The 21,694-nt window shown below is 37.3% G+C and overlaps 1 protein-coding gene across 1 annotated transcript in view; it reads left to right on the forward strand.

Annotated features, from left to right (window-relative positions):
• Positions 1-21,694, forward strand: part of LOC140229648 (uncharacterized) — a 35,722-nt gene that overhangs the window by 9,630 nt on the left and 4,398 nt on the right. The window contains exons 6-10 of the mRNA XM_072309890.1: positions 10,694-10,912; positions 12,465-12,770; positions 14,043-14,369; positions 17,477-17,599; positions 21,331-21,486. Of these exons, the coding sequence (XP_072165991.1) occupies positions 10,694-10,912; positions 12,465-12,770; positions 14,043-14,369; positions 17,477-17,599; positions 21,331-21,486 (1,131 nt within the window). The remainder of the gene's footprint in view (positions 1-10,693; positions 10,913-12,464; positions 12,771-14,042; positions 14,370-17,476; positions 17,600-21,330; positions 21,487-21,694) is intronic.

The following is a 21,694-nucleotide window of genomic DNA, read 5'->3' on the forward strand; positions in this document are numbered from 1 at the left end:
CATGTATTCACCAAGATACAGGATGAAACATTTTTGACCTTTGACCCTAATTTACATACCCAAGAAGGTGTCCGATCAAGTAGTTGTTATTTTATGAAATAATGTACGTGACATAAACTAAACATGTGCAAAATATTGGGCTGATAGAGCTTGTTTTTCTTCAGTTATTGCAAAGAAAGTTGCAGAAAGAAAGGAATATGAAAATACATGGAAGATAAGCTTTAATTTCAACCAAGTTTTTGGGCATGATGCCGACTCCGTATGAAAAAACGAAGGGCACATTACGATAGCCCAAAGTCTCAGCTACAACATACTAAAATATGGGAGAAATTCACCGAAGCATAAGTGAGCTAGTGCTCGATAAAGATAGTCATGTCAGTTTTCATTTCCAGAAAAACTGCACTCCCATAGAGATAACACGTAAACTGGTCAAATTTAACAATGTTACTTTTAATCCATTTTTACGAGATGATGCCGTCATCCAATCAAAATGTTGTTATTATATTACCGAAAGAGCATTTAATAAGCTACAACATACTGAAATCTAGGTGAAAATTGGCAAAGGATTAGTGAGAAACGCTCGAATGAACTTAAAATTTGATGACGTCATTTTGAAAATTTACTTTTTTTACTTTATTAAGAAATTTGATATCTTTTAATCATTTTTTCAGCATCGTCAACCCATGAAATGACATGTACAACTCATCAGCTTTCAGAATATGTAAAGAAAATGGGGGGTCACCGTCCATCCTGACGAGTAAAATCGGATTTGAAATTGGCGGTTTTTTGGCATTGTTGGACTGTATATCGCCATTGACGCGCGCGCGGAATTTCAACTTTGACGGGTCTGTATGACGTCATATTGAGTCGGATTGACTTGAAACTTGGTAGAAATATTCCTTGACATTTCAGGCATCCGATAAGTGTGAAAAAACGGGAAATTTCTATTGCATATGAGCTGTGCGTGCGTATATATGCGCGCGCGTACGCGTCCGTCCAATTTTTTCAATTTTTCAAAAAATGCTCCAAATGGTCTGAAACGTGTGCAAAAAAATTTTGAGCTCGATTTGAGCATACAAATATTTCTACGCGCGCGTACGCGCACGTTTTAAGAGAAAATATGAATTTTGAGAATATGAGTAGAATCCGCATAACTTGAAATATATGTGACGTAAATTTCATTGAAAAACTCCATTCCATTAATGAGATATGAATGAAAATGTGTTTTCATATAATGACGTCATAGTGACGTCACGGTCGACTGATCACTATGATTTTATTTGACCCGTCGTCTTTGGGACATGATACATATATGGTATAATTTTGACATTGATAGGAAGAACACTTTCTGAGCTAATCGATACACAAATTTTGTCCAGAAATAAAGAAAGAAGAAGAAGACCCAACAAAGAATCCGTACAGATACAGAAGGTGATCCGAGAGGATACTCGGATCACCTAATTCTTGGGTCTTAATGTTAAAATTGTACAATGCATTTCCAAGTCAGCACTGATAACAATTTTCAATAGGGAATGAATGACTTTTTATTTTTTGCCACCGATCTGCATAATCAAAAGGGACATGTTTTGATAAAATTCGTCATCGCTGGGCATAATTCGTATTGTTACGACATGTCGTAACACCGATGATGAACACCATAAAGACTTTTTTTTTTGAAACGGATGTGTACTTTTCTGTCACCCTCTCCACACGCTATGCAATACGCTGTGATTTAATTGTTTCGGCCAAGAGCGAAATACAGTATACTCATTGTGTACCACACACTAAATTCATGGTATGGAGTCTGGTTGTTCCCAGTCGGCAAGGTCATCAAGACCAGACGTCCATCCGTTTTAGGGCTTACTCCCTATGAATTGCAATGAAGGACAAAATGTCAATTTCTTCAATTTTTTCTTTTGTGCTTTGGCGGAAAAGAACGACTGTGTTCACTCATGCGTAAAGTTTCCTTTTGTATTAACCTTCCAGGCTGATAGCTAATTAAATTACCTTCAATCGGGTATAAATAGTACAATAAATTTTATCTAAATCTAAAAATGAGAAATATGAACTTGAAAATGTGTTTACTTTCTTCTTTTTCTGAGTGTACCTTACATAAGCCTATATATGCCCCCAAAACAAACACACTCTCAAACCACGGGTTTTCTTCTCCAGCTTTTGTTATTGTATTGCTATATTTGTGACCGTGCACCTCAAAACGAACATAAAGTCGCACACACTGATTTTGCGTGAGGACTGAAAATAAGTGAATGGGTCAACCTAGCCGAACTCGACTTTTTCATATTTTCCGAAAGAGCGGGTCTTCTTTTACATTATGCTAAAATTTGGTATCGTAACACAGGAAGGAAAGTGTGTTTTTTAGCAGTTTATCTCGAACATTTTTGGTAGAGTAGTGTGATTAGGTGTGTCTTTAGAATCCCTTTTTCATGTCTGAAAAACCTTGTTCACACTCTTCACTTTCAACTCTAATAACTTTTGAAAGGATAGTGCTACTGCTTTGAAAGTTGGCATTAATTATTGACAGAATGTGTTAATGAGGCTTACTTAATTTCAATTTAATCTGATAATCCCTTCATTGTTGTTACTCTGGTGGTTTACTTCCTGTTTTTCGTCCCATTCAGCCAGCACGGTTTGGTAAAGATTAAGCGCTTGAATAGACACTGTACTTCAGAGCCTCTTTTCTCAGTTCACACTTTTCCTGAGTTTGTGCTTTCTTTCCAATATTTAGATAGGTTAGGAGAGTCCATTTGATATGAGTTATACACCATTTTAAAGCTTAAAGTCTGCTCTCTCAGAATATGGTCTTAACTTAAAATTTATGTCTGCCGACTTTTTGTTTGTTTTGAGGTGCAGGGTCACATTTAGTCCTACCTATATCCACTTCATTTGATATTCACTTACTTTACAACCAGTAATCATTATCAAAGAGAGAGAGAGAGAGAGAGAGATAATAAAAAACGTTCTTCTTGTTTTATCACATTATTACCCATTGCTTATTGTGTTTCATTCTTGCTGTGTTCACTTTATGTGTGAAAAGTGCAAGCCCGGTGTTTGTGTGAACCATGTAATCATATCCACATTCTCATAGTGCTGAAGCCTTGTTAGATATTCAGTTGCACATTCGAAAGTTATAGCTAAATATTATGCAACATACATAATTCATGTATCATGTGTGTATGTGTGTGTGCATGTGGGTATGAAATCCAATTACTGACGTAAACTTAATAACAATGATTAAAGATGCTTTCGTAAGCAAGTTGTTTTTTTTTTTTTGCTCATTCGTTCTGAAGACTCTCTGTTATAGTTGTTTTATTTCACTGTCCTCTTTATTGTGTGCCCTTATGTCATAGGTAAGTTTACAAATGTACTAAATTTGCGTTCAGTTTTATTTCATATCTGAAAATTACAATAATAAATGGAGTTCTGTCAGTTTGGTTTTATTTCGTGCTCGTTAAAAGTATTTCGTTGTCATCTGAGAATATTTGATATGAGAATATAACTCTCAGTATGTAAAAGAAAATATAATGATTATGATTGTAAACAAAAATTAAATGACGGGGAAACCATTTCCCGTCACAAAAATGGACATCTTAATTCGCGTTTTCAAGTAGAAATGTACAGGAGAAACTGTTGTATATCAAATTATACATTCGGTTCAGCAAATGAAGTCAGCTTATCTACAATCACCATGCAGCACTGTATATTCAGACGAGATTCCCTTCGCTTTTAAATACGTAGTCATATGTTACTCTGCACTACATCCACCTTGGAAGTTCGGGAACCGGCGGCTAGCCAACTGTTCTCTATTTAAAATGTGCATTATTTCATACACGCACACATATTCATAATAATATGTAGCTTACCAATAACGACGCTTGTCTATCAGTTATGGAAACAAAATAGCGGAGATGCAGTAAATGGAGGGGGATGATCATGACTATAGAGTTTAAATCTCTGTATTATTATGTTGTTGAAGAAGTAAGAGTGATAAAAGTAGCCTACATGGCGATACAAAACATGAGAAGGAATATGATTAAGGGTTTATTCCATTCATGAAGAGGCAACTCTTTATCAATAAGATCATAGATATACAATTGACGGAAATGGATTTAATAAAATAGATACATGAGTATCGGATGGGCATTGCAAAGCCAAAAACAAACACAAAAAACCCCACAAAAACAACGAACAACAGCAACAACAAACCAACAAATATCCTCTTCCCTCAGTGCACTACGTACATTACAATGAAATGCATTATACTTACGTCATCATGCGTACAAAATATGGATAGTATCAAAGTTCATGGAGGAAGTAAATATCAGTTACAAACTGAAACAAAAAGACTCTCTCCTTCCTATTATCCATTTACCTACTAATATATACATGACAATGTATAAGGAAAGAATATACAGAATGAAGATATAAGGTAAGTAATTCAAGTTTTTCAAGCAAATATATTTCAATCGATATAATGATATATATGTATGTGTATAATATATATATATATATATATATATATATATATATATATATATATATACACGTTCATACTATGGACAAACCAGCACACATACAATTACCTTTGGAATTGTATTCCTTCTGCACAATCGAGAATAATTAAGAGACATGAGGATGGATGAGTTGAATATGTAAAAAAAAACGGATTTCTTAATCAATATAGTCATGATGTAAGAGTGAAAAAAAAAGTTTATAATGTGCTTGCTTGGTAGACGAATTTGCATTCTCATCATGGTGACAAATATCGGCGTGTAAATCATGCAAAGGAGAGGGGGTCGGTGAGTGAATACGAGCATGAAATAATGTAACTTTATCATTAAATACAATTTATTAACTTCATTATGTAGGCCTACTGTGTGTAATGTGTTATAGGGCCTACTATGAATTTGTAAAACAGACCGCACATCTGCTCAGTGTAATAATGATAGGTTCGTTTGAACAGGCAGACAAGCCAGAATTTGTGTTACCTTGTAAATTTCTTTATTTTAACATGTAAGAATGAAATTCATTCAGATTCCTAAAAAGATAGAAATACAGACAAACAACCAGACAGAAAGACAGGGGGAAGAATAGCAAAAGCTGTAACTTCTATTAGGGATTATATTTTGGGAATTTGGGAATACCCGTGTTGAACGTCTTGTGACCTAAGAGCTCGCATAAAATGATATTAGTCGCGTGTTAGGATAGTTGCATGCACTCATACCTCGCTATCCTCCGTTATCGTAATACCTGTAATTGAAACAGGCGAGTTAAACGTTCTGCTCGTATACCAAAGTTACACCTAAGACTGGAAATAAGCTTGAAAACACAGTACTCGAACTTTTTTCCAGTTATGGGGTCTACAGGAATCACTTGCCTGGTCCTCACAGCTGTCATATATTTTGGTAAGCAGATAATGAACGAGAGCCTCATAATATGTTGCAGGATCTTTTGAACGGGAGCATAATGTTGTAATGTGTGCTTCCATGACATTTTGTAGTAGAAAGTTGTATCATGGACCCTACCATTAGGGTCCATGGTTGTACTGTGTTGAAGGCCTGTCGAAGACCTGATCGTTTACGTTTCCCTACATTTTCTTTCTGCTCGTGTGTAACACTCTGTTAGTGTGCGGGTGAGTCTCAGTTTTTAATGCTTCTTTGTAAAAGTAATTACAACTTGAGATAAAATCCAAAGAAAACTAACTTTGTGAAGGACTTTGCATTGGTCCAAATCACTGGAATTCCCTGAATCGTTCACACAGTGCACATTGATTTTTTTTTTTTCATTACCTCACCACCGATTGCAACGTATCGTTACTGGAAGGTTTCAATAATTGTTGCTGTTTACTCTGTACAAAATCTACATGCATTATTACCTTCACCGAAGAAACTGAGATGTATGCGTTTGTATATTTATCATTTTATTGTGAGAAAACGAAAAAAGTTTGAACTTGAACTTGAACTTAAATTTTGAAGGTTTTTGTTCAGTTTGCACGATGCATTGTTTACAGCTCTCTTATATCCAACTTTTGGACCCATTGTTGGCAAATCCCAACTTCTGATATATTTATATATATATATATATTTTTTTTTTTTTTGCTTTCACTTTCGCCTGCAGTAATAGGGAGTGGAATCTGTCAGTCCGGAATTAAGATTGCTGTTAGATTGGCATCATCACCAACAAACATGTGACACTTAGGTGTGCGTGTGCGTGGGCTTGTATGTGTGTCTAATGTTCATTTGTAATTCATTCGCCGATGATATCAAACGTTATCAAGTTACTATCTCTAAAAACAGAAGGACGAACTGTACTCCTTACATTTTATATGTCCAGTGGCTGATCCAGGCAGGAGCACACCGGGCGCCCCCCCCCCCTTTTTTTTTTTTTTTTGGTGAAACATGTCTATATCATTTTTGTCGAGCCCACTGGTGGTGAGGGGAGACTAAGGGATCGCCTGCGGCGTCTGTCCATCCGTCGTCCGTCCGTCGTCCGTCCGTCCGTCCGTCCGTCGACTGTCTGTAACGCTACAAAAACTTCAATAACTCTTTACTCTGGGCTTCAATTGCAATGAAACTTTGAGGGAAGAGGGGTCATACAAAGTTTCACGTTTTACCGTGTATAAAGGTCACCTCAAGGTCAAAGCTCGCAGGCAGGGGTCAATGAACTTTTAGAGCCCAATGTTAACCCGTTCCATGCTGAATTTTGAAACCCCTATTGACTTAATACAAAGGCCGTCAGGTTCCCGTAGTGAATGGGTTAACTTTTTATGGCGCATTTCTATTATGGGCCATAACTTTTGATCCATAGGTCCGTTTGTGTCTAAACTTGGATGGTATGATATGTCCCTTGGGGAGTGGATGGTCACCACAAAGTCAATGGTCACCAGCATGGGTCAAAGAACTTTAACGGCCCAATGTTAAGTTTTTATGGCGCGTTTCTATTATGGGTCATAACTTTTGATCCATAGGTCCGTTTGTGACCAAACTTGGATGGTAGATGACCCTTGGTGAGTGGGTGGTCACCACAAGGTCAAAGGTTACAGGCAGGAGTCAACGAACTTTTAGAGCCCAATGTTAAGTTTTTATGGCGCGTTTCTATTATGGGTCATTACTTTTGATCCATAACTCCATTTGTGACTAAACTTGGATAGTATAATATGTCCCTTGGGGAGTGAATGGTCACCACAAGGTCAATGGTCACAAGCATGGGTCAGCGAACTTTTAGAGCCCAGTGTAAAATTTTTATGGTGCGTTTCTATTATGGGTCATAACTTTTGATCCATAGGTCCGTTTGTGACCAAACTTGGATAGTGGATGTCCCTTGGTGAGTGGATGGTCACCACAAGGTCAAAGGTTACAGGCAGGGGTCAATGAACTTTAAGGGACCAATGTTAATTTTTTTTTATGGCACGTTTCTTCTTTACCACAAATCGTTACGCTTTTATATCTCTTTTTATCTGTTATATCTCATTTTTTATCTGTTATATCCCATTCGCGTACAATTTCTTGTACGAGAATGCGCGAGACACATTATGGCACTTGCCTTATTTTTTTTTCCATTTCGGGCTCTTTTTTGACCTTCCCTCTTTCCACAAACGCAAGCTACCCAGCGCAGACGTGTTTATTCCTATATACGAGTGTCGCCAATCAAAATAATTTTGCTGGTAGTCTGATATTTCAGCTATTAAAGCAATTTTTCCAGGTGTATTAGACATATTAATGTACTCTCCTTCAGCCGCCATCATGGTCGTATAATGTATAATGTTAATGGGTATGTGTAAAAGTATTACACGGGCTCTTCCATCGATTACGGTTTGTCAGAGGATTGTTAAAGTACTTTCAACATAAGGTCCAATTTCAAGGTACATAAAGTGTGCACAAAATTGTTCAAACAAATGCAGAGCACGCGGAGCGTTAAACCAGTCTCGGAAAATACTACCAAAATGATGTTAATGTCTACCTATTCGTGAATTTGAATATCTAACGTTCGTCAGGGCAGTGTTGGTGTGAAATGGACTATATGTTAGTGTGTTTGAATTTTCATGCGCTTTTTATGTGTTTATGTGAAAAAAAAAACATCAAGTCGAATCGAAGTCTTTGAATGTACACCGCCGTGATCATTGGAGTTCCGTCAAAATTGAAAGATCATACCGTTAAACGTAATTTGATCAAATTGGGCAGAAACTCTGTAATGACTTTTTATTTATTCTCATGGTATGATTGTGGTGAATCTTTCACTATTCCGTTAAATTGCCAGACTGGCCCTAGGTTATAAAGCCAACTTACCCATTTCGTTTTGGACAAGGGTGGCATCGCACGGACAATTTTTGACCTGATTAACCTTGTAGAGATTTTTTTTTTCAAGTGTATCGCAGCTAATTATATAGTGTGAGGTCAACCATCATATTTCAATATTCGCAGTCATTTAGGTTCACGATTTAGAATGGGATTTTGTCCTTAAATTCTCCCTTTAAGCAGAAATTCTCCTCTTACATGTTTAACACTGTGCACAGCAGGACAAGTAAGGTCTCAACCTGTACCAGAAGACGTCGTGTGGACGAACCCTCGCGCTGCTTTCTGGGAAGGGCAGCGAATGGTCAGTCTCCCCTGTTTATTCCGGGGAGAACCAATCGCGGTCTATTGGAAGAAAGGTAATAGTAATAATAACGACATTTCTAATGAGCATATTGATAAGAATATAAATTATATCGATTGTAGTGGCGATGGTAATAATGAATGACAATACTCGGTTCATCAATGCTAATTATCACTGTCCGTGATAACTATTGTGTAAATTGGAGAGGTATGGCATGCGACTTATTTTTCACAAAACAGTGTGTGTTTGTGTGTCTGTGTGTGTGTGTGCGTGTGTTATGTGTATGTGTATGTGTATGTGTATGTGTGGGGGCGGGTAGCCGATAGGTTTAAACATGTAGCAAGTTTAACTCTTCAACCAATGCCCATGTTGTCCTTTTCCACACAACCTTTTTAACTGTTCATGTATATACACACCAGTCCTGTATGTACCACCGGTATACGTTTCAATACTAGTTTGGAAGAAATGCTTTCGGAATAGCTCATCTAGGCATTTTGCACTGCTGTTTTTTTTTTTTTTTTTTTACATGTTAACATCATAAGCTCAATCTTTTACGAAGTCAAACCTCAGCCACGATGGCAGTATCAAAGCAAGGTACATCCGTTACTATAATGGTTAAGAGTAAGTTGGGGAGAACCGCTCCGTCAGGACGCCTCCTCACCGGGAGCAAAAAAGGCATTCATGTCTGAAAGAACTCCCTCACCATGAAGCTGGACAAAATATCAGATGACATCACAGCTATCAACTTGAGGTTTGATGAATTGAAAAACACGGTCGAATCCAAGTCTGACCAAAACAAAAACAAAAACAAAATCTCAGAAATGGAGCAAAATGTAGAGAAAAATGCCTGTCCGAGATAGAAAAGTCTCTTCCAAAGATGATCTCATCATCATGAAATCATCCCCATGGAACTCCAGAGCAGGAACTCGAATCTTTACTGTTATATCTATAGATCACAATAGTGATGATGGTGATCGTGATGATGATGATAATAATAATAATAATAATAATGATAATAAAGATATCAATAATATTAACTTATATAGCGCATAATACAAGCATAAGTCTCTAAGCGCTTCACATTCATAACATTATGAATAAACAAAACAGCAAACAAAACTTAATCTACAGAAAATTATAGAGTATAACAGTGCGAAAAAGGTAAGTTTTAGTGAATTCTCGAAGCTATTGACAATTAATGCAGCTGAGTTGATCGAAGGTTTCTGATGAGGGTATAATCCTTTCGAGTTCAGAAATGTTCGAAGGGGTGCTACCATTTAAAGACTTGAAGACCGGAAGGAGCATTCTAAACTCAATGCGGAGGTAAATTGGCAGCCAGTGGAGAGTTGAAAGCAGAGGTGTGGTGTGCTGCTGCTTGCGGGCCTTGGTTACTATTCTGGCAGCTATATTCTGTACCGGTTGTAGCCTCTTGATCTCGGTTTCCGGCAAGTTCACAAGCACAGCATTGCAGGAGTCGAGCCTCGACGTCACGAACGCATGCACGAGCCTTTCCGTAGCAGTTAAGTAGAGCCGAATGTTGGCAATTTCACGGAGACTCCATAATTTGTTCACATGAGCCTTCATGGTTAGACGCTAATCAAGCATAGCGCCAGTAGATAGGAGGAAAGGTCTTTGAGGCTCTTCAAGAAACTTCTGTTTCTCTGGGATTTGACGACTCTGCTGCTTCCCGAATTGCAATAGTCAATATTGAATGGTTTCAGGTGAGCAAAAAGAGACAAGAGCCCCTCACCATATTTTTCATGCAGGATAAAAATATGATTTCATCTGCCTTTGAAGAAAGAATGAGAAAGCGCCCAAAGGATTTTTTTTTTTGTCAGCCAAACGCATTTGTCTCATTTTCATCTTAACGAACCTTAGATTTAACCAAACTTTAACGCTTTATAACTCTTGAAAGTTTTTTCCTCAAATTTTACTGTAATGTGTACCACTGATATTTCTGCATTCAATGATTTGCGAACGTATTTTCTAAAAGTAAATCCTTCTGCGAAGTATTTAGGACCTATAACTCTCTCTGACGAAAGGCTGAGATTTTGCTCTCCTGTCGCTGTCTCCGTCACAGGTGCTACTGTCGACACGGCGGAGGATTTGATAGTGTGGTACAATGGGCAAAAGAGTGGAACAAGGTTTGACGACGGTTCTGTGGACATACTAGTAAGCCAAAACTACAGTCTGGTATTCAAACAACCTGTCGATTTTAACGTGGCCGGACAATACATCTGTCGCGTCTCAAACTACAAAGCGGAGCTCCACGCCAATAGTACTATAGTCACTGTCCGTGGTAAGTTCTTTTGAAGGATTTGACAATTGCCTTTATATCTTTTTTTATATATATTATGCCTAAACTTCAATACAGCGACTTCCTAAAATTTCTGATGTGTTTATGATGTTTCCTTTTCTCCGGGTAAGCTTGCTTGCTAGATTCACTGTTATCATTTCAAGTTTTTTCTCTACTCCGACATGTTTTCATTTGATTACGAAGGACTCTTTGAAAATGTTACTCTAAAATTCGTGGGGATGGAGACTAACATCCATTGGTTGAAGCTCACCGTCTTCACCTCCAATTCCATTTCATGGTGTACAATCCTCTGATTGACCGTTTACGCTGATATTCACCATTGGTGATCTGTATGCACACGACTTCAGTGACATCCTAAAGGCCACTGCACACGATACAACTTTCGGACGCACGACTGACGGACTTTGGATCTGAAATAACGAGCGTTGTTATTCTGAGGCTCTTGTAATTTATTTCGGATCCAAAGTCAGTCAGTAGTGCAACCGAAAGTTTTTTTTTTTTTTTTTTTTTTTTTTTTTTATAGTTTGTGGTGGCCTTTAGATGATAGCCTTACAAGGTTTGATGTCGAAACGTAACTACAATACTGGAGTGGATCGAAGGCGAATGTTTACTTCACATGAAATATGAACAGGAAATAGAACGAATGTATATATATATGTGTGTGTGTCTGTGTGTGTACATATACGCCAGAGTAATTTATAGATCACTTCAAAAGGAAAATCCTTCTTGTGACTATTTTAATCGAAAAGACAAAAGTTAAAAAGTAATCCGGTCAATAAAGACTTTAAGTAATTCTGACTTTAATGGATTATAATGAGCCACGTATTTGCTTGTGGAATTAAAAAAAAATGCCTACCCTGTCTCATATCACAATTATTGTTTGCAAAACATGTCGTTGTGTGACTTATCACAGCTTTCCCCCCAGATAACATTCCGTTATTTTCTTTTTTTTTTTCACAATTTGACTGGGACGTTATAAAAGAGGGCTTTGTTTATACACATGTATTCACATGCATTAATACCATGCATCTACCTAGGAAGTCTGCCCCATAGCCATTGAATGCGGAAAACTGAGAAAATCAACATACTATTCTTGCACATGTCCACATATAAATGAATGTCCTTAGCAATAAATGAAATATCATAAACTGAAAAAAATACACAGGAACAACAACAAAAAGTGTAAATTGCAAATCTAAAAAATGTGACTCTGACGGCATACTTTTAAAAGGATCTATCCATATTTTTACGCATACAAAATTGCTTGCATTTCCTTAATGCATCTCTGTGTTAGGTGGTTTCTCTTTTTTTTTGGGGGGGGGGGAGGGGGAGGAGGGGGTGGGCATAATCCATACATTCATTGTATTTGCAATGTATCTTTTTGAGCGGGTATGTGTAATGTTTCAGTTCTTTCTCTGTAATCACAGATGGGCATCGTAGTGGTCCATACAAATAATAACACAGAAGCAAAAAAAAAAAAAAATAAAAGTAAAAAATGCATTCATCTGATGTTTTCCTTTTTGAACCACACCAGATTTCCAAGTGCAGACAGCACCCAGATTGACAGTTTGGAAAGGGGAGACCACTTCACTGCCATGTGGGCTTCCTTACACACCCTATCGGGTCCAATGGGTCAATGAATCCAGTGGAGAGGTGGTGGCGAGTTATACAGACGGGGTCTTCAGTTACCCCTCTCACAAAAGTGGCAAATTCAACATGGACAACGCGTTCACCCTCACAATACAGAACGTTAACGTCCTGGATGAGACTACACTTAGATGTGAAGCTTTTGCATACGACTCAAGGAGTTGGAAGAACTCGACAGTGCTTACTGTAAATGGTATGCGTTTGCTGTTGAAATACTATTCTTATGTACCTCATTAAACTTTATTTCATTTCTTTATCAACAATAAAATTAAATAGCTAGTATTAAAAAAGATGCATTTGATATTAAGAGAGATAGATAGATAGATAGACAGATGGACAAGGTGATGTGAAGCTGAGAGCATTTATTTTTATTGGAACCCCTTGTCACTGTGAAAAACATAAATCAAAAGATGGGGCTCCACAACAAATTATAATCGTAGCATATGGGACAGCAATGCGCATATGTTATGAATTATTATTATTTATATTATGAATGAAAAGGATTATACAATGACAAGTCAAAACAGCAAATAAACTTTGTCCAAAACATTCATTTCTAGTTAAAAAAAAGAAAGAAATATTGGTTACTGACACAAGATTGTTCACCTTATTAATATAGACAGTGAATTTCCCGTGGTTGCAGATTATCCAAATCGAAATATGGAAATATGTTTTAAGATAGTTGTCTTTGATTTATGTATTGATTTTCCTTTTCTTCAAGTCTTAGTCAGCCCTGAACCATACAAAAATTAATATTACATGTATCTGATTTCTTCAATTCTGTTCCTTCCTGTTCTTTGATAATGGCTTTACAGAGTTATCTATTTGCATATTGCATCCTTCAATCAAGCGCATAACTATATACCTTACAGCTAAAATATGCGTACATTAGCATTTACACTGTGTGTCTCCCTCGCACTGTCACCTGCACACACAACGCACTGTCACTTGCACACACCTGCACTTCTATTTACCAGTAGTCAATGGTGCTGCGTGCTTTTCTTTTCTTTTTCTTTCGGTTCCTCAAAGCACTTAGTCACTGTTTTTCTTTTCTTGTTCTTGTTGCTTTTTTTAGTTTGATATGTAAAGAGTTATATGTGTAGGCTTATTGGTGTTGTAATATATTCGTATATTTTAGATAGGGCCTCATCCTCTCAAGGTCTACTTATGGTGACGCCCCTCTGTATAGATTTCTCCCTTGTTCATAAAATTCTCAATACAGTATGCCTTAGCATGATGTTTTGATTCATAATGTTGTTATAGACTGATGTTGTTTAAAATTCATATGTCATATATTGATTTGTATGTTATACTCTCTTTTTTTTATCTTTCTATTTTTTTTTTTTTTTTGCATAATCTGTCACTTTGTTTTCATTCGTTATTGCATCTGGAGAAAAAATGCAGAAACAAACCAAATCAAACCAACATTCCATGATGTTTAATCCTTATGCTGTTGATAACACAGCTTATGGGAGCGGTCCTAGTTTTGACAAATGTCAAGGAGATAAGCAGTGTACCAAGGAGGTGAAAAGCCGGGAAATCCAGCTCTCGTGCACAGTAGGCGGGGCCAAACCAAACGTCACCATGTCAATGACAGCGGCTGGGAGCTCAAATCTCACGCTCCTGACGGCGTCCTTTAAGACATATCATGAGGATGGTACCAGCGACCAAACCGTCTATGCGAACGTGTCAATGAGTTCCGAGAGTAGCAGCGAAATATTTACGTGCAGTGCCAGCGGAGAAGCTGTTCAGGGCATTGCAAATGCAACGATAACGGTGAACATGAAATCAGGTAAAACTTGATTGTACTTGATAATAGTGAAAAGCAAAATATGAGAAAGTTATCTAAATTTGGAGTTTTTCCGACACTCAAATAACAGTGACATCGGTTACTTTATACAAAGTATAGATTAGACAATAACGTCATTATCTAACAACATTCCAAGTGGTTGAAAAGAGAATGTAATGTTGATGAAAATATACCCCTTCCACTGCTAACCTCTCCTCGCAAATTCTGACTCAGCGCAACTGCAGGATACTGGATTGGAAAGATTGTTATTTTATCGTTTTTCATTGACAAAAAGGGATATCAAGTTTAAAATAGTTAGAACGAGAATAATAGACCTGAGATTTCAGGACATTATTACACTGTACCATGTCTATAATTAACTCAACACGATAGTTTAAACAGTTCTAATGTTTGTTTGTTTTTTTAAGACGAAAAAAATCATAAAGTTCATGCACATCTCATTTATTTCTGTTCATGCCAGTCTTACCCATATATTTCCGTAGTTAAGCTGAATATGGAGTAGAGTTTCAGTTTGGATAATTCAGTGCACGAGTGTAAAGTGTCATAGGCAAATACACTTTGAGATAATTTTTTTCTTAATTTGATAAAAATTATCTATTTTTCAGTGAATACGATACCTTGCGTGAGATTGCGATTGGTATTTTTATCTACATTGGCCAAAACTACCAGTGATAATCATGGCCACGTAATACTCAAACGAAAATGTGTGGGTATTTCCTCACCTCACTAATTAATCTCCCATTTTCCAGTGCACAAATTTCAATACATTTTCCTTTCGGCGGTGAAATAAAGCAAAAACAAAACAAAGCAGTAGTATTTATTCTTCGCAACACATTAGGCAGATTTATAACCTATTAATAACGATCTTGATTGGTTACAGGGGCGAGATTTACTAAACTTGTATGACATCTTTATATTTTATTAATCTTTTTTAATACAAACTAATTGGAAAGTTTGAAGTTTTGACACCATCGCCTTCCTTAATGTGTTTTTCTTTCTGTGACTGAGACCAACATCTGAAATATTTTGGTGCAAACGTGTGAAAAAAAAAAATCAATGAAATTACTAACCTCCTTTGTATTCTCTCACGAGTTTTGATAAAACTTCTAAAAATTGCTTGATCTAATCAATAAGGTTCAAGAGATGGAGTCACAACAGTTTTGTTGTTCCTTTGATCCAATGTTCGATGCCGCCACTCAAAGATGTTTGACGTACGTATCACACTGGATCTGTCGTACAGACAGGAAGACAATTATTGATTCATGTCTCATTGCATAATAACCAGCCACTCTGTATGTTTTCATGATAATAAATTACTTTTTGCCATTCCTTGATACATATACTCATAAATGATGAGCGGTATAGATACAGTAATGGTAGAGACACGGGATGCGCGAATAGAAATTGCAGTAACATTGCGGAAATAAGTAAAATTACTCGATTGTGACATGTTTGGATACTTATCTGACATGATCAATTTATAACTGCACTTGGAGATCATGATACATCAATTTCATCTTTTCAGAAATAATAACTAAAAAAAAGAAACTTCTAAAGTTTGTTTTCCGGTAATTTATATATTTCAAACACTTACACGACATCTCGGATTTGTACTTTTGCAAATACTTTGAACGAGATTGTCTTTTGTTTTTGAATGGTTTATCATGAGATGAAGTTCTATTCATTTGAATAGGCGTTAAAATAGATCTTCAGATTGCTCAAAAAGATGGCGGCATCGGGCGGAGATCATCAAAGGCACAGATGCTCCTGTTGATATTTTCTGTGTTACAGCTCTAATAGAGAAGAACCCCAGACTTGCCAACAATTTGTCTGAAAAAAAGAGAGGAAAATTTAAAAGCACACTGTGAATATTTCATCAAAAATAAAAATTAGGAAAGTTATGGAATTGTTAAGTTCTATTTTTTCCAAGAAAACAGTTCTTCGAGAGTCAATATGAATATGCAAATCATGAGTTAATGATGTCACCACCGCTCAACTTGCCATAAAGTTTGTACATAAAAATGTGAAATTGCCATTTACCAATTGCCATACCCCAGTCTCAAATCCGGATCCTGATCATGAAGTAACAGGAACAATGCTATGTTTTGCATTTTCATTACAGAAAAAACAAACATATTATTTTTTGTTAGTGTACGATAGATAGAAAATTGTGAGATGACGACACCATCAGCTTGCTCAACTACATATTCATATCAACTGCTCAAAAACAGTCATGCAAAAGTTAGCAAATTTTCAAAACTTGGTAACTTCCTTTTGCATGTACTTTGCGTCGATTTTGGACAAATCTTCGCGGTCATGCTTGCCATGTTTCACTCCTTCTTTTCAGACTAACTTTAAAACTTATTGGACTGATTTTAAAAGTCATCAATGATGACACATTTGTGAAATTAAGAGTTGCCACACGAAAAGGTGAGTAATACCGTACGCCCCCCCCCCCCCCCAAAAAAAAAAAAAAATACAACAGTACCCTCCGCAACGAAAACTTTCAAGATAGTGAATCAATCCACACACAATTTCAGGATATGAAACTTTAAGTCATTGCCCACATCTTACAGAAAACCCAATTTAGTTTGCTTCAGCGGTCAAAGAGAAATGAGGATTTTTGTAGAGCATGCCAGGAATCCCTTCCCTCCAAGGTCTGTCTATTGTGTTTACACATTGATATACAGTTCCAAAAGCATCCAAGTGATAAACTTGGAAGTATCAGACTCATGACATGCTTTACAACAATCCACATTCCTCTGTGACCGCTTAGCTAAATTGAATGGGGTTTTCTGCAAAATAGAGCTAAGATGTTACATCTTAGACCCTAAAGTAGCATTTACACGGTTTAATCATATTGGGTGTTATCAATGCAAACATCCGATTGTATTCTCTTTTTTTGGGGGGGGGGGGTGGGGGTGGGGGATATACTGTATAAGAGCCCTTATAAAGACACAGACAAGGAATAATGTATACCAATCACTGGCATCTTGCATGTGTAGCGAATCCGGAAATCTCCTTATTTCTTATTTGTGAATGAGAAGTGCTCATCTTATTTAATAATTCTTTTCCCCATGCATAAACAGCAACATCTCAAACCGCCGCGATCACCGTTAGTATCATTGTGCTGATTGTTGCAATCGTCCTGGCTCTCTTGTATTTCCTTCTGTTTAAACGGAACGGTTTCCGCAGGTTGAGAGAAAATAAAGGTATACTATATTAAATACGTATTATGAATTACGTTCGGTATTGTTACAGCAATCGCTATTGAGTCAATCTGATTTCAATTAAGTGTAGCTTGTTTCCTTTCAGCAACGAAGACACAACAATATTTTAAAGATAAAGTTATATCAACTCCAACAAAGATGAAAATAGAGAAACGGAGTAAGGTGACATATTTATTGAATTTCATTTCAACATATATATTATTTGTAATACAATCCATATCCTATGAACATAAAAAGTTCATTATTGATGTATTAGCAGTACTTCATTTCACTTTATTTCATTTCCAACACTACAAAACATTTACATACACATAACACAATATAATATAGAAAGTAATAACAAAGATATTATTGTGAATGGATAATATTGCGCATTGTTTTCCGACGATACTGCATTACAATTAACATTGGTTGAAATGGAGGAGACATGCTTAAAAGCCAAGTTTGTATTCTGCAGTCTCCTCGTGGACAATATAACTAATTACTGAACTGAACTAATAACACCAGGAGGCAGAATGGCCTCAAATAAAAGGGGACAAAAAAAACACGTACACATACACCCCTTTCTATACAAACACGCACACACAAACAAACCAACAAACATGAGGATGCTCTCTTGTGATGAGAGAGAGAGAGAGAGAGAGAGAGAACGAGAGAAAGAGAAAGAAAAAAAGAATTGAGGAGTAACAGGAGAAACATAAGGAGGACAAGGGAGACATGGAAAGGACGCGAAGGAAGAGCAGGAGTCATTTGGGAGTTGAAAGATCAATACCAACATACTTCATAGTGATCAATACACTTAAACGTTGCGCCCGATTCAGTTACCGTTATACAGAGCGTATCAAAAAAAAAAAAGTAATCCAAATTTGGAGGGCTGACATTTCTTAATTGTCAGCTATGAAGAGCACAATGTTGATTGTAAGGAAAGGGGAACTCTTCCTCTTTCCATTGATACCTAATTATGTTGACAATACCTATTGTCATGCATGACTGAGCACATGAACTTTAAAGACAACAATGACAAATTGCACTTTTTCCAAGTTTGCGTGTTATTGTGAGGAACAATGCATGTCTCACTGCATGGATGAGATCTGTCAATGAAAGTTGCCAAATAGGCCAGCCTGTACGAATGCAAGTTTGTGTTTAGGTTTTGTGTTTAGGGGTTTATGTTTATGCTTTCTCCTAACATTTTATGGTCCATAACCTTTAACATGGCCTTTTTGTCTGAAAACTTCCCACAGAGGCCAATCCACGCAATCCATTTTTCTCTGTTCGTATTCAACACATAGCTCCCAGTGGCAAACCATAATAGAATATGAAGAGAGTAAAATGGATAATGGTTTCGCCTTAATGGAAAGGACCAAATATCGACAGCGTGGCCATGTTGAAGGTTACGAACCATAAAACGTTAGAAGAAACCCTAAAACACGAATCTGCAGTCGTGCAGGTTGGCCTGATGATTTGACCACTTTCATTGACAGATCTCATCCATGCAGTCAGACATGCATTGTCCCTTCACAATAACACGCAAACTTGGAAAAAGTGCAATTTGACATTGTTGTCTTTAAAGTCCATGTGCTCAGTCATGCCTGAAAATTGTCAACATAACTTGGTATCAATGGAAAGAGGGAGAGTTCATCATTCCTTACAAGGAGGTTGAAGAGATGGAGTAACAACAGAGTTATTCCCTTTGATCTATGTTCGAAGCCGCCGCTCAAAAATATTTGAAGCATGTGCCAAACAGGATCTGCCGCGCCGATACGAAGACAATTGACTCGTGTCTCATTGCATAATCACCAGCCACTTTCAAAGGAAGATATGTCTTTGTGATGGTAATTACTTTTCGCTATCCCTTCTTATAAAAGCTAGGTGGTACAGACACGAGGATGCGCGAACAGAAATTGAGGAAAAAATGCTGAAATGAAAATGAAAATTACTCCACTGGGCATACGCGGGCACTAATATGATATATCTATCAATAAAGAATTGTACTTGAAAATAATTACATGTTAGTTTCATTTGGGCAAATCAAGTCGAAAAGTGATAAAACCAGCTTTCCAGGATGGTACAGTTTTAAATATTTTCACATAATACAGCTCTGATTTACACTTTTGTGCAAATTTCTGAACGGAATTGACTTTTGTTTTACATGCTTTATTATTAAGTGAAATCTCATTTCATTTAATAAATAGATAAGCAAAATATGGCCAACATTATGATAACGTTCAAAATGAATCTTCAGATTGCTCAGCAAGACGGCGGCTTGGAACATCGATCATCAAAGGCACAAGTGCACCTGTGGAATTCTTTTGTACATCAATAGAAATCTGACAACTGTTTGAATAAATTACAGCCAGTTGGAACTCCACGTATAAAACCTCCTTGTTCCTTACAACCAACATTGTGCTCGTCATAATGACAATAGGGAGTTTTCGCCAGCACGACGCGGCCGGGAGTTGAGCGTGCCGTATGCAAAATTTGCTTCTGCGCATGATCAAATCCGAGAAACGTCCCGTCCTGGGGAAAACGAGTACGGTACTCGGCCAAAATAGCGTTCGGTCCCGATGCTGGGCAGGAGTGAGCCAGCCAGCCAGCCAAGCAATCAGCGATCTTGTCCCCACGCCTCCGTCCTGTACAGGAAAGCGAAACTGCTTAGATTTGGGGACGGGAGTCCGAATACGGGGACTGCCACAGCTGATTGCTTCCGCGTATTCACGATCTTCCCATCGTGTAGCGAAAACTCCCTAATTAAGAAATGGCAGCCCTCCAAAGTTGGATCCTTTTTTTATACGCTCTGTATATATTGACAGTTATGTAGCGCACTCGTCAAGTTTATTTTAGAATGCGCCGCATTCGACAAACTGTTGATTTCTGTGATTTGTGAGTCGTCGGGCCCAAAGTTGGAGAGCAGCTTTTGACATGACTGCAGCGTTAAAGTATAGAAGGCATATTGGTTAGCTGTGGATCAGCAGTGTGTTATGATAGGAACGAGGCGAATGTCATATACAGGATGGCAGGCGGAAGCAATTTGTCAGTCCAGGGGCCCGTTTCATAAACTTGTCATCGGTAACAAGTTGTCATAGATGTGACAAGCTACTGAAATCATTGCATCTGATTGGCTGAGAGCAAATTTGTCATAGAAATATGGCAGTTGTCACTGATAACAAGTTTTATGAAACAGGCCCCAGGAAATGGTGGATTGATGCCTTAACAGTGTGAAAACTCAACTTCACCCATTAGTAACTGAACCACCCGAAACCACACTTCACATTACTCCCTAAGCCGCTCGAAACCGCCCGTTCGCTTGAAAAAAAGAAACATTTATGCTTTACTGTTTTTGTTGTTTTTATGTAGAATATATGACTACGTAAATTGAAAGAGATCAAAGGTCAACAAAAAAGTATTTTAAAATTATTTCTGTGACACGCAAGTCCCTTGGTAAAGTCTTAATAGGCTTTCAAATAAACATAAGTTAAGTTATGATAGACAGAAAATAAACATGCATGCAGTGATCAATTTTACATAATTTAGAAAGTTGTCGAATTGAGAGAAATATTGCTGGACCTTCTAGGGAACAATAGGCCATTATGTATGGAATCTTCAGTTGCTAAAGGGATAATTACGTATTTTATATCATGCTGTGTCTGAATAATCATCTTGTAACTATAACCCCCCCCCCCATGTATCAATTCTTTGTCCAGTAAACCAACCAGTGTCGTTGGAGGATCTTAGGAGAAAGATGAATACCTACAAGCCCGGGGATGCAGCAGGCATAAAACTCACCATTGACAAAGTGAATCTCGAGTTATTCGGTGTAATGTCACATGGCAAGTCGGCCTTCGTCAATTCGGTCATCTTTGCCCTGACAGGTAAGACATTTTCTTCATAAATTTAATAGTTTAACATGTAATTTGTTTTTACTGTATTGTGGATTAATCGATGAACACTTTATTGGAACACCTTGCTGTGTACCAATAACCTAATTTGAAAATGTAAAAAAAAAAAAGGAAATTACACTGTGTTTCTCCACTGTCCTATGTGTTCGATATGTAGCACACGGATGGAATTAGCGTTGAT

This window comes from Diadema setosum, chromosome 6 (genome assembly GCF_964275005.1).
Source record: "Diadema setosum chromosome 6, eeDiaSeto1, whole genome shotgun sequence".
NCBI classification, from domain to species: domain Eukaryota; kingdom Metazoa; phylum Echinodermata; class Echinoidea; order Diadematoida; family Diadematidae; genus Diadema; species Diadema setosum.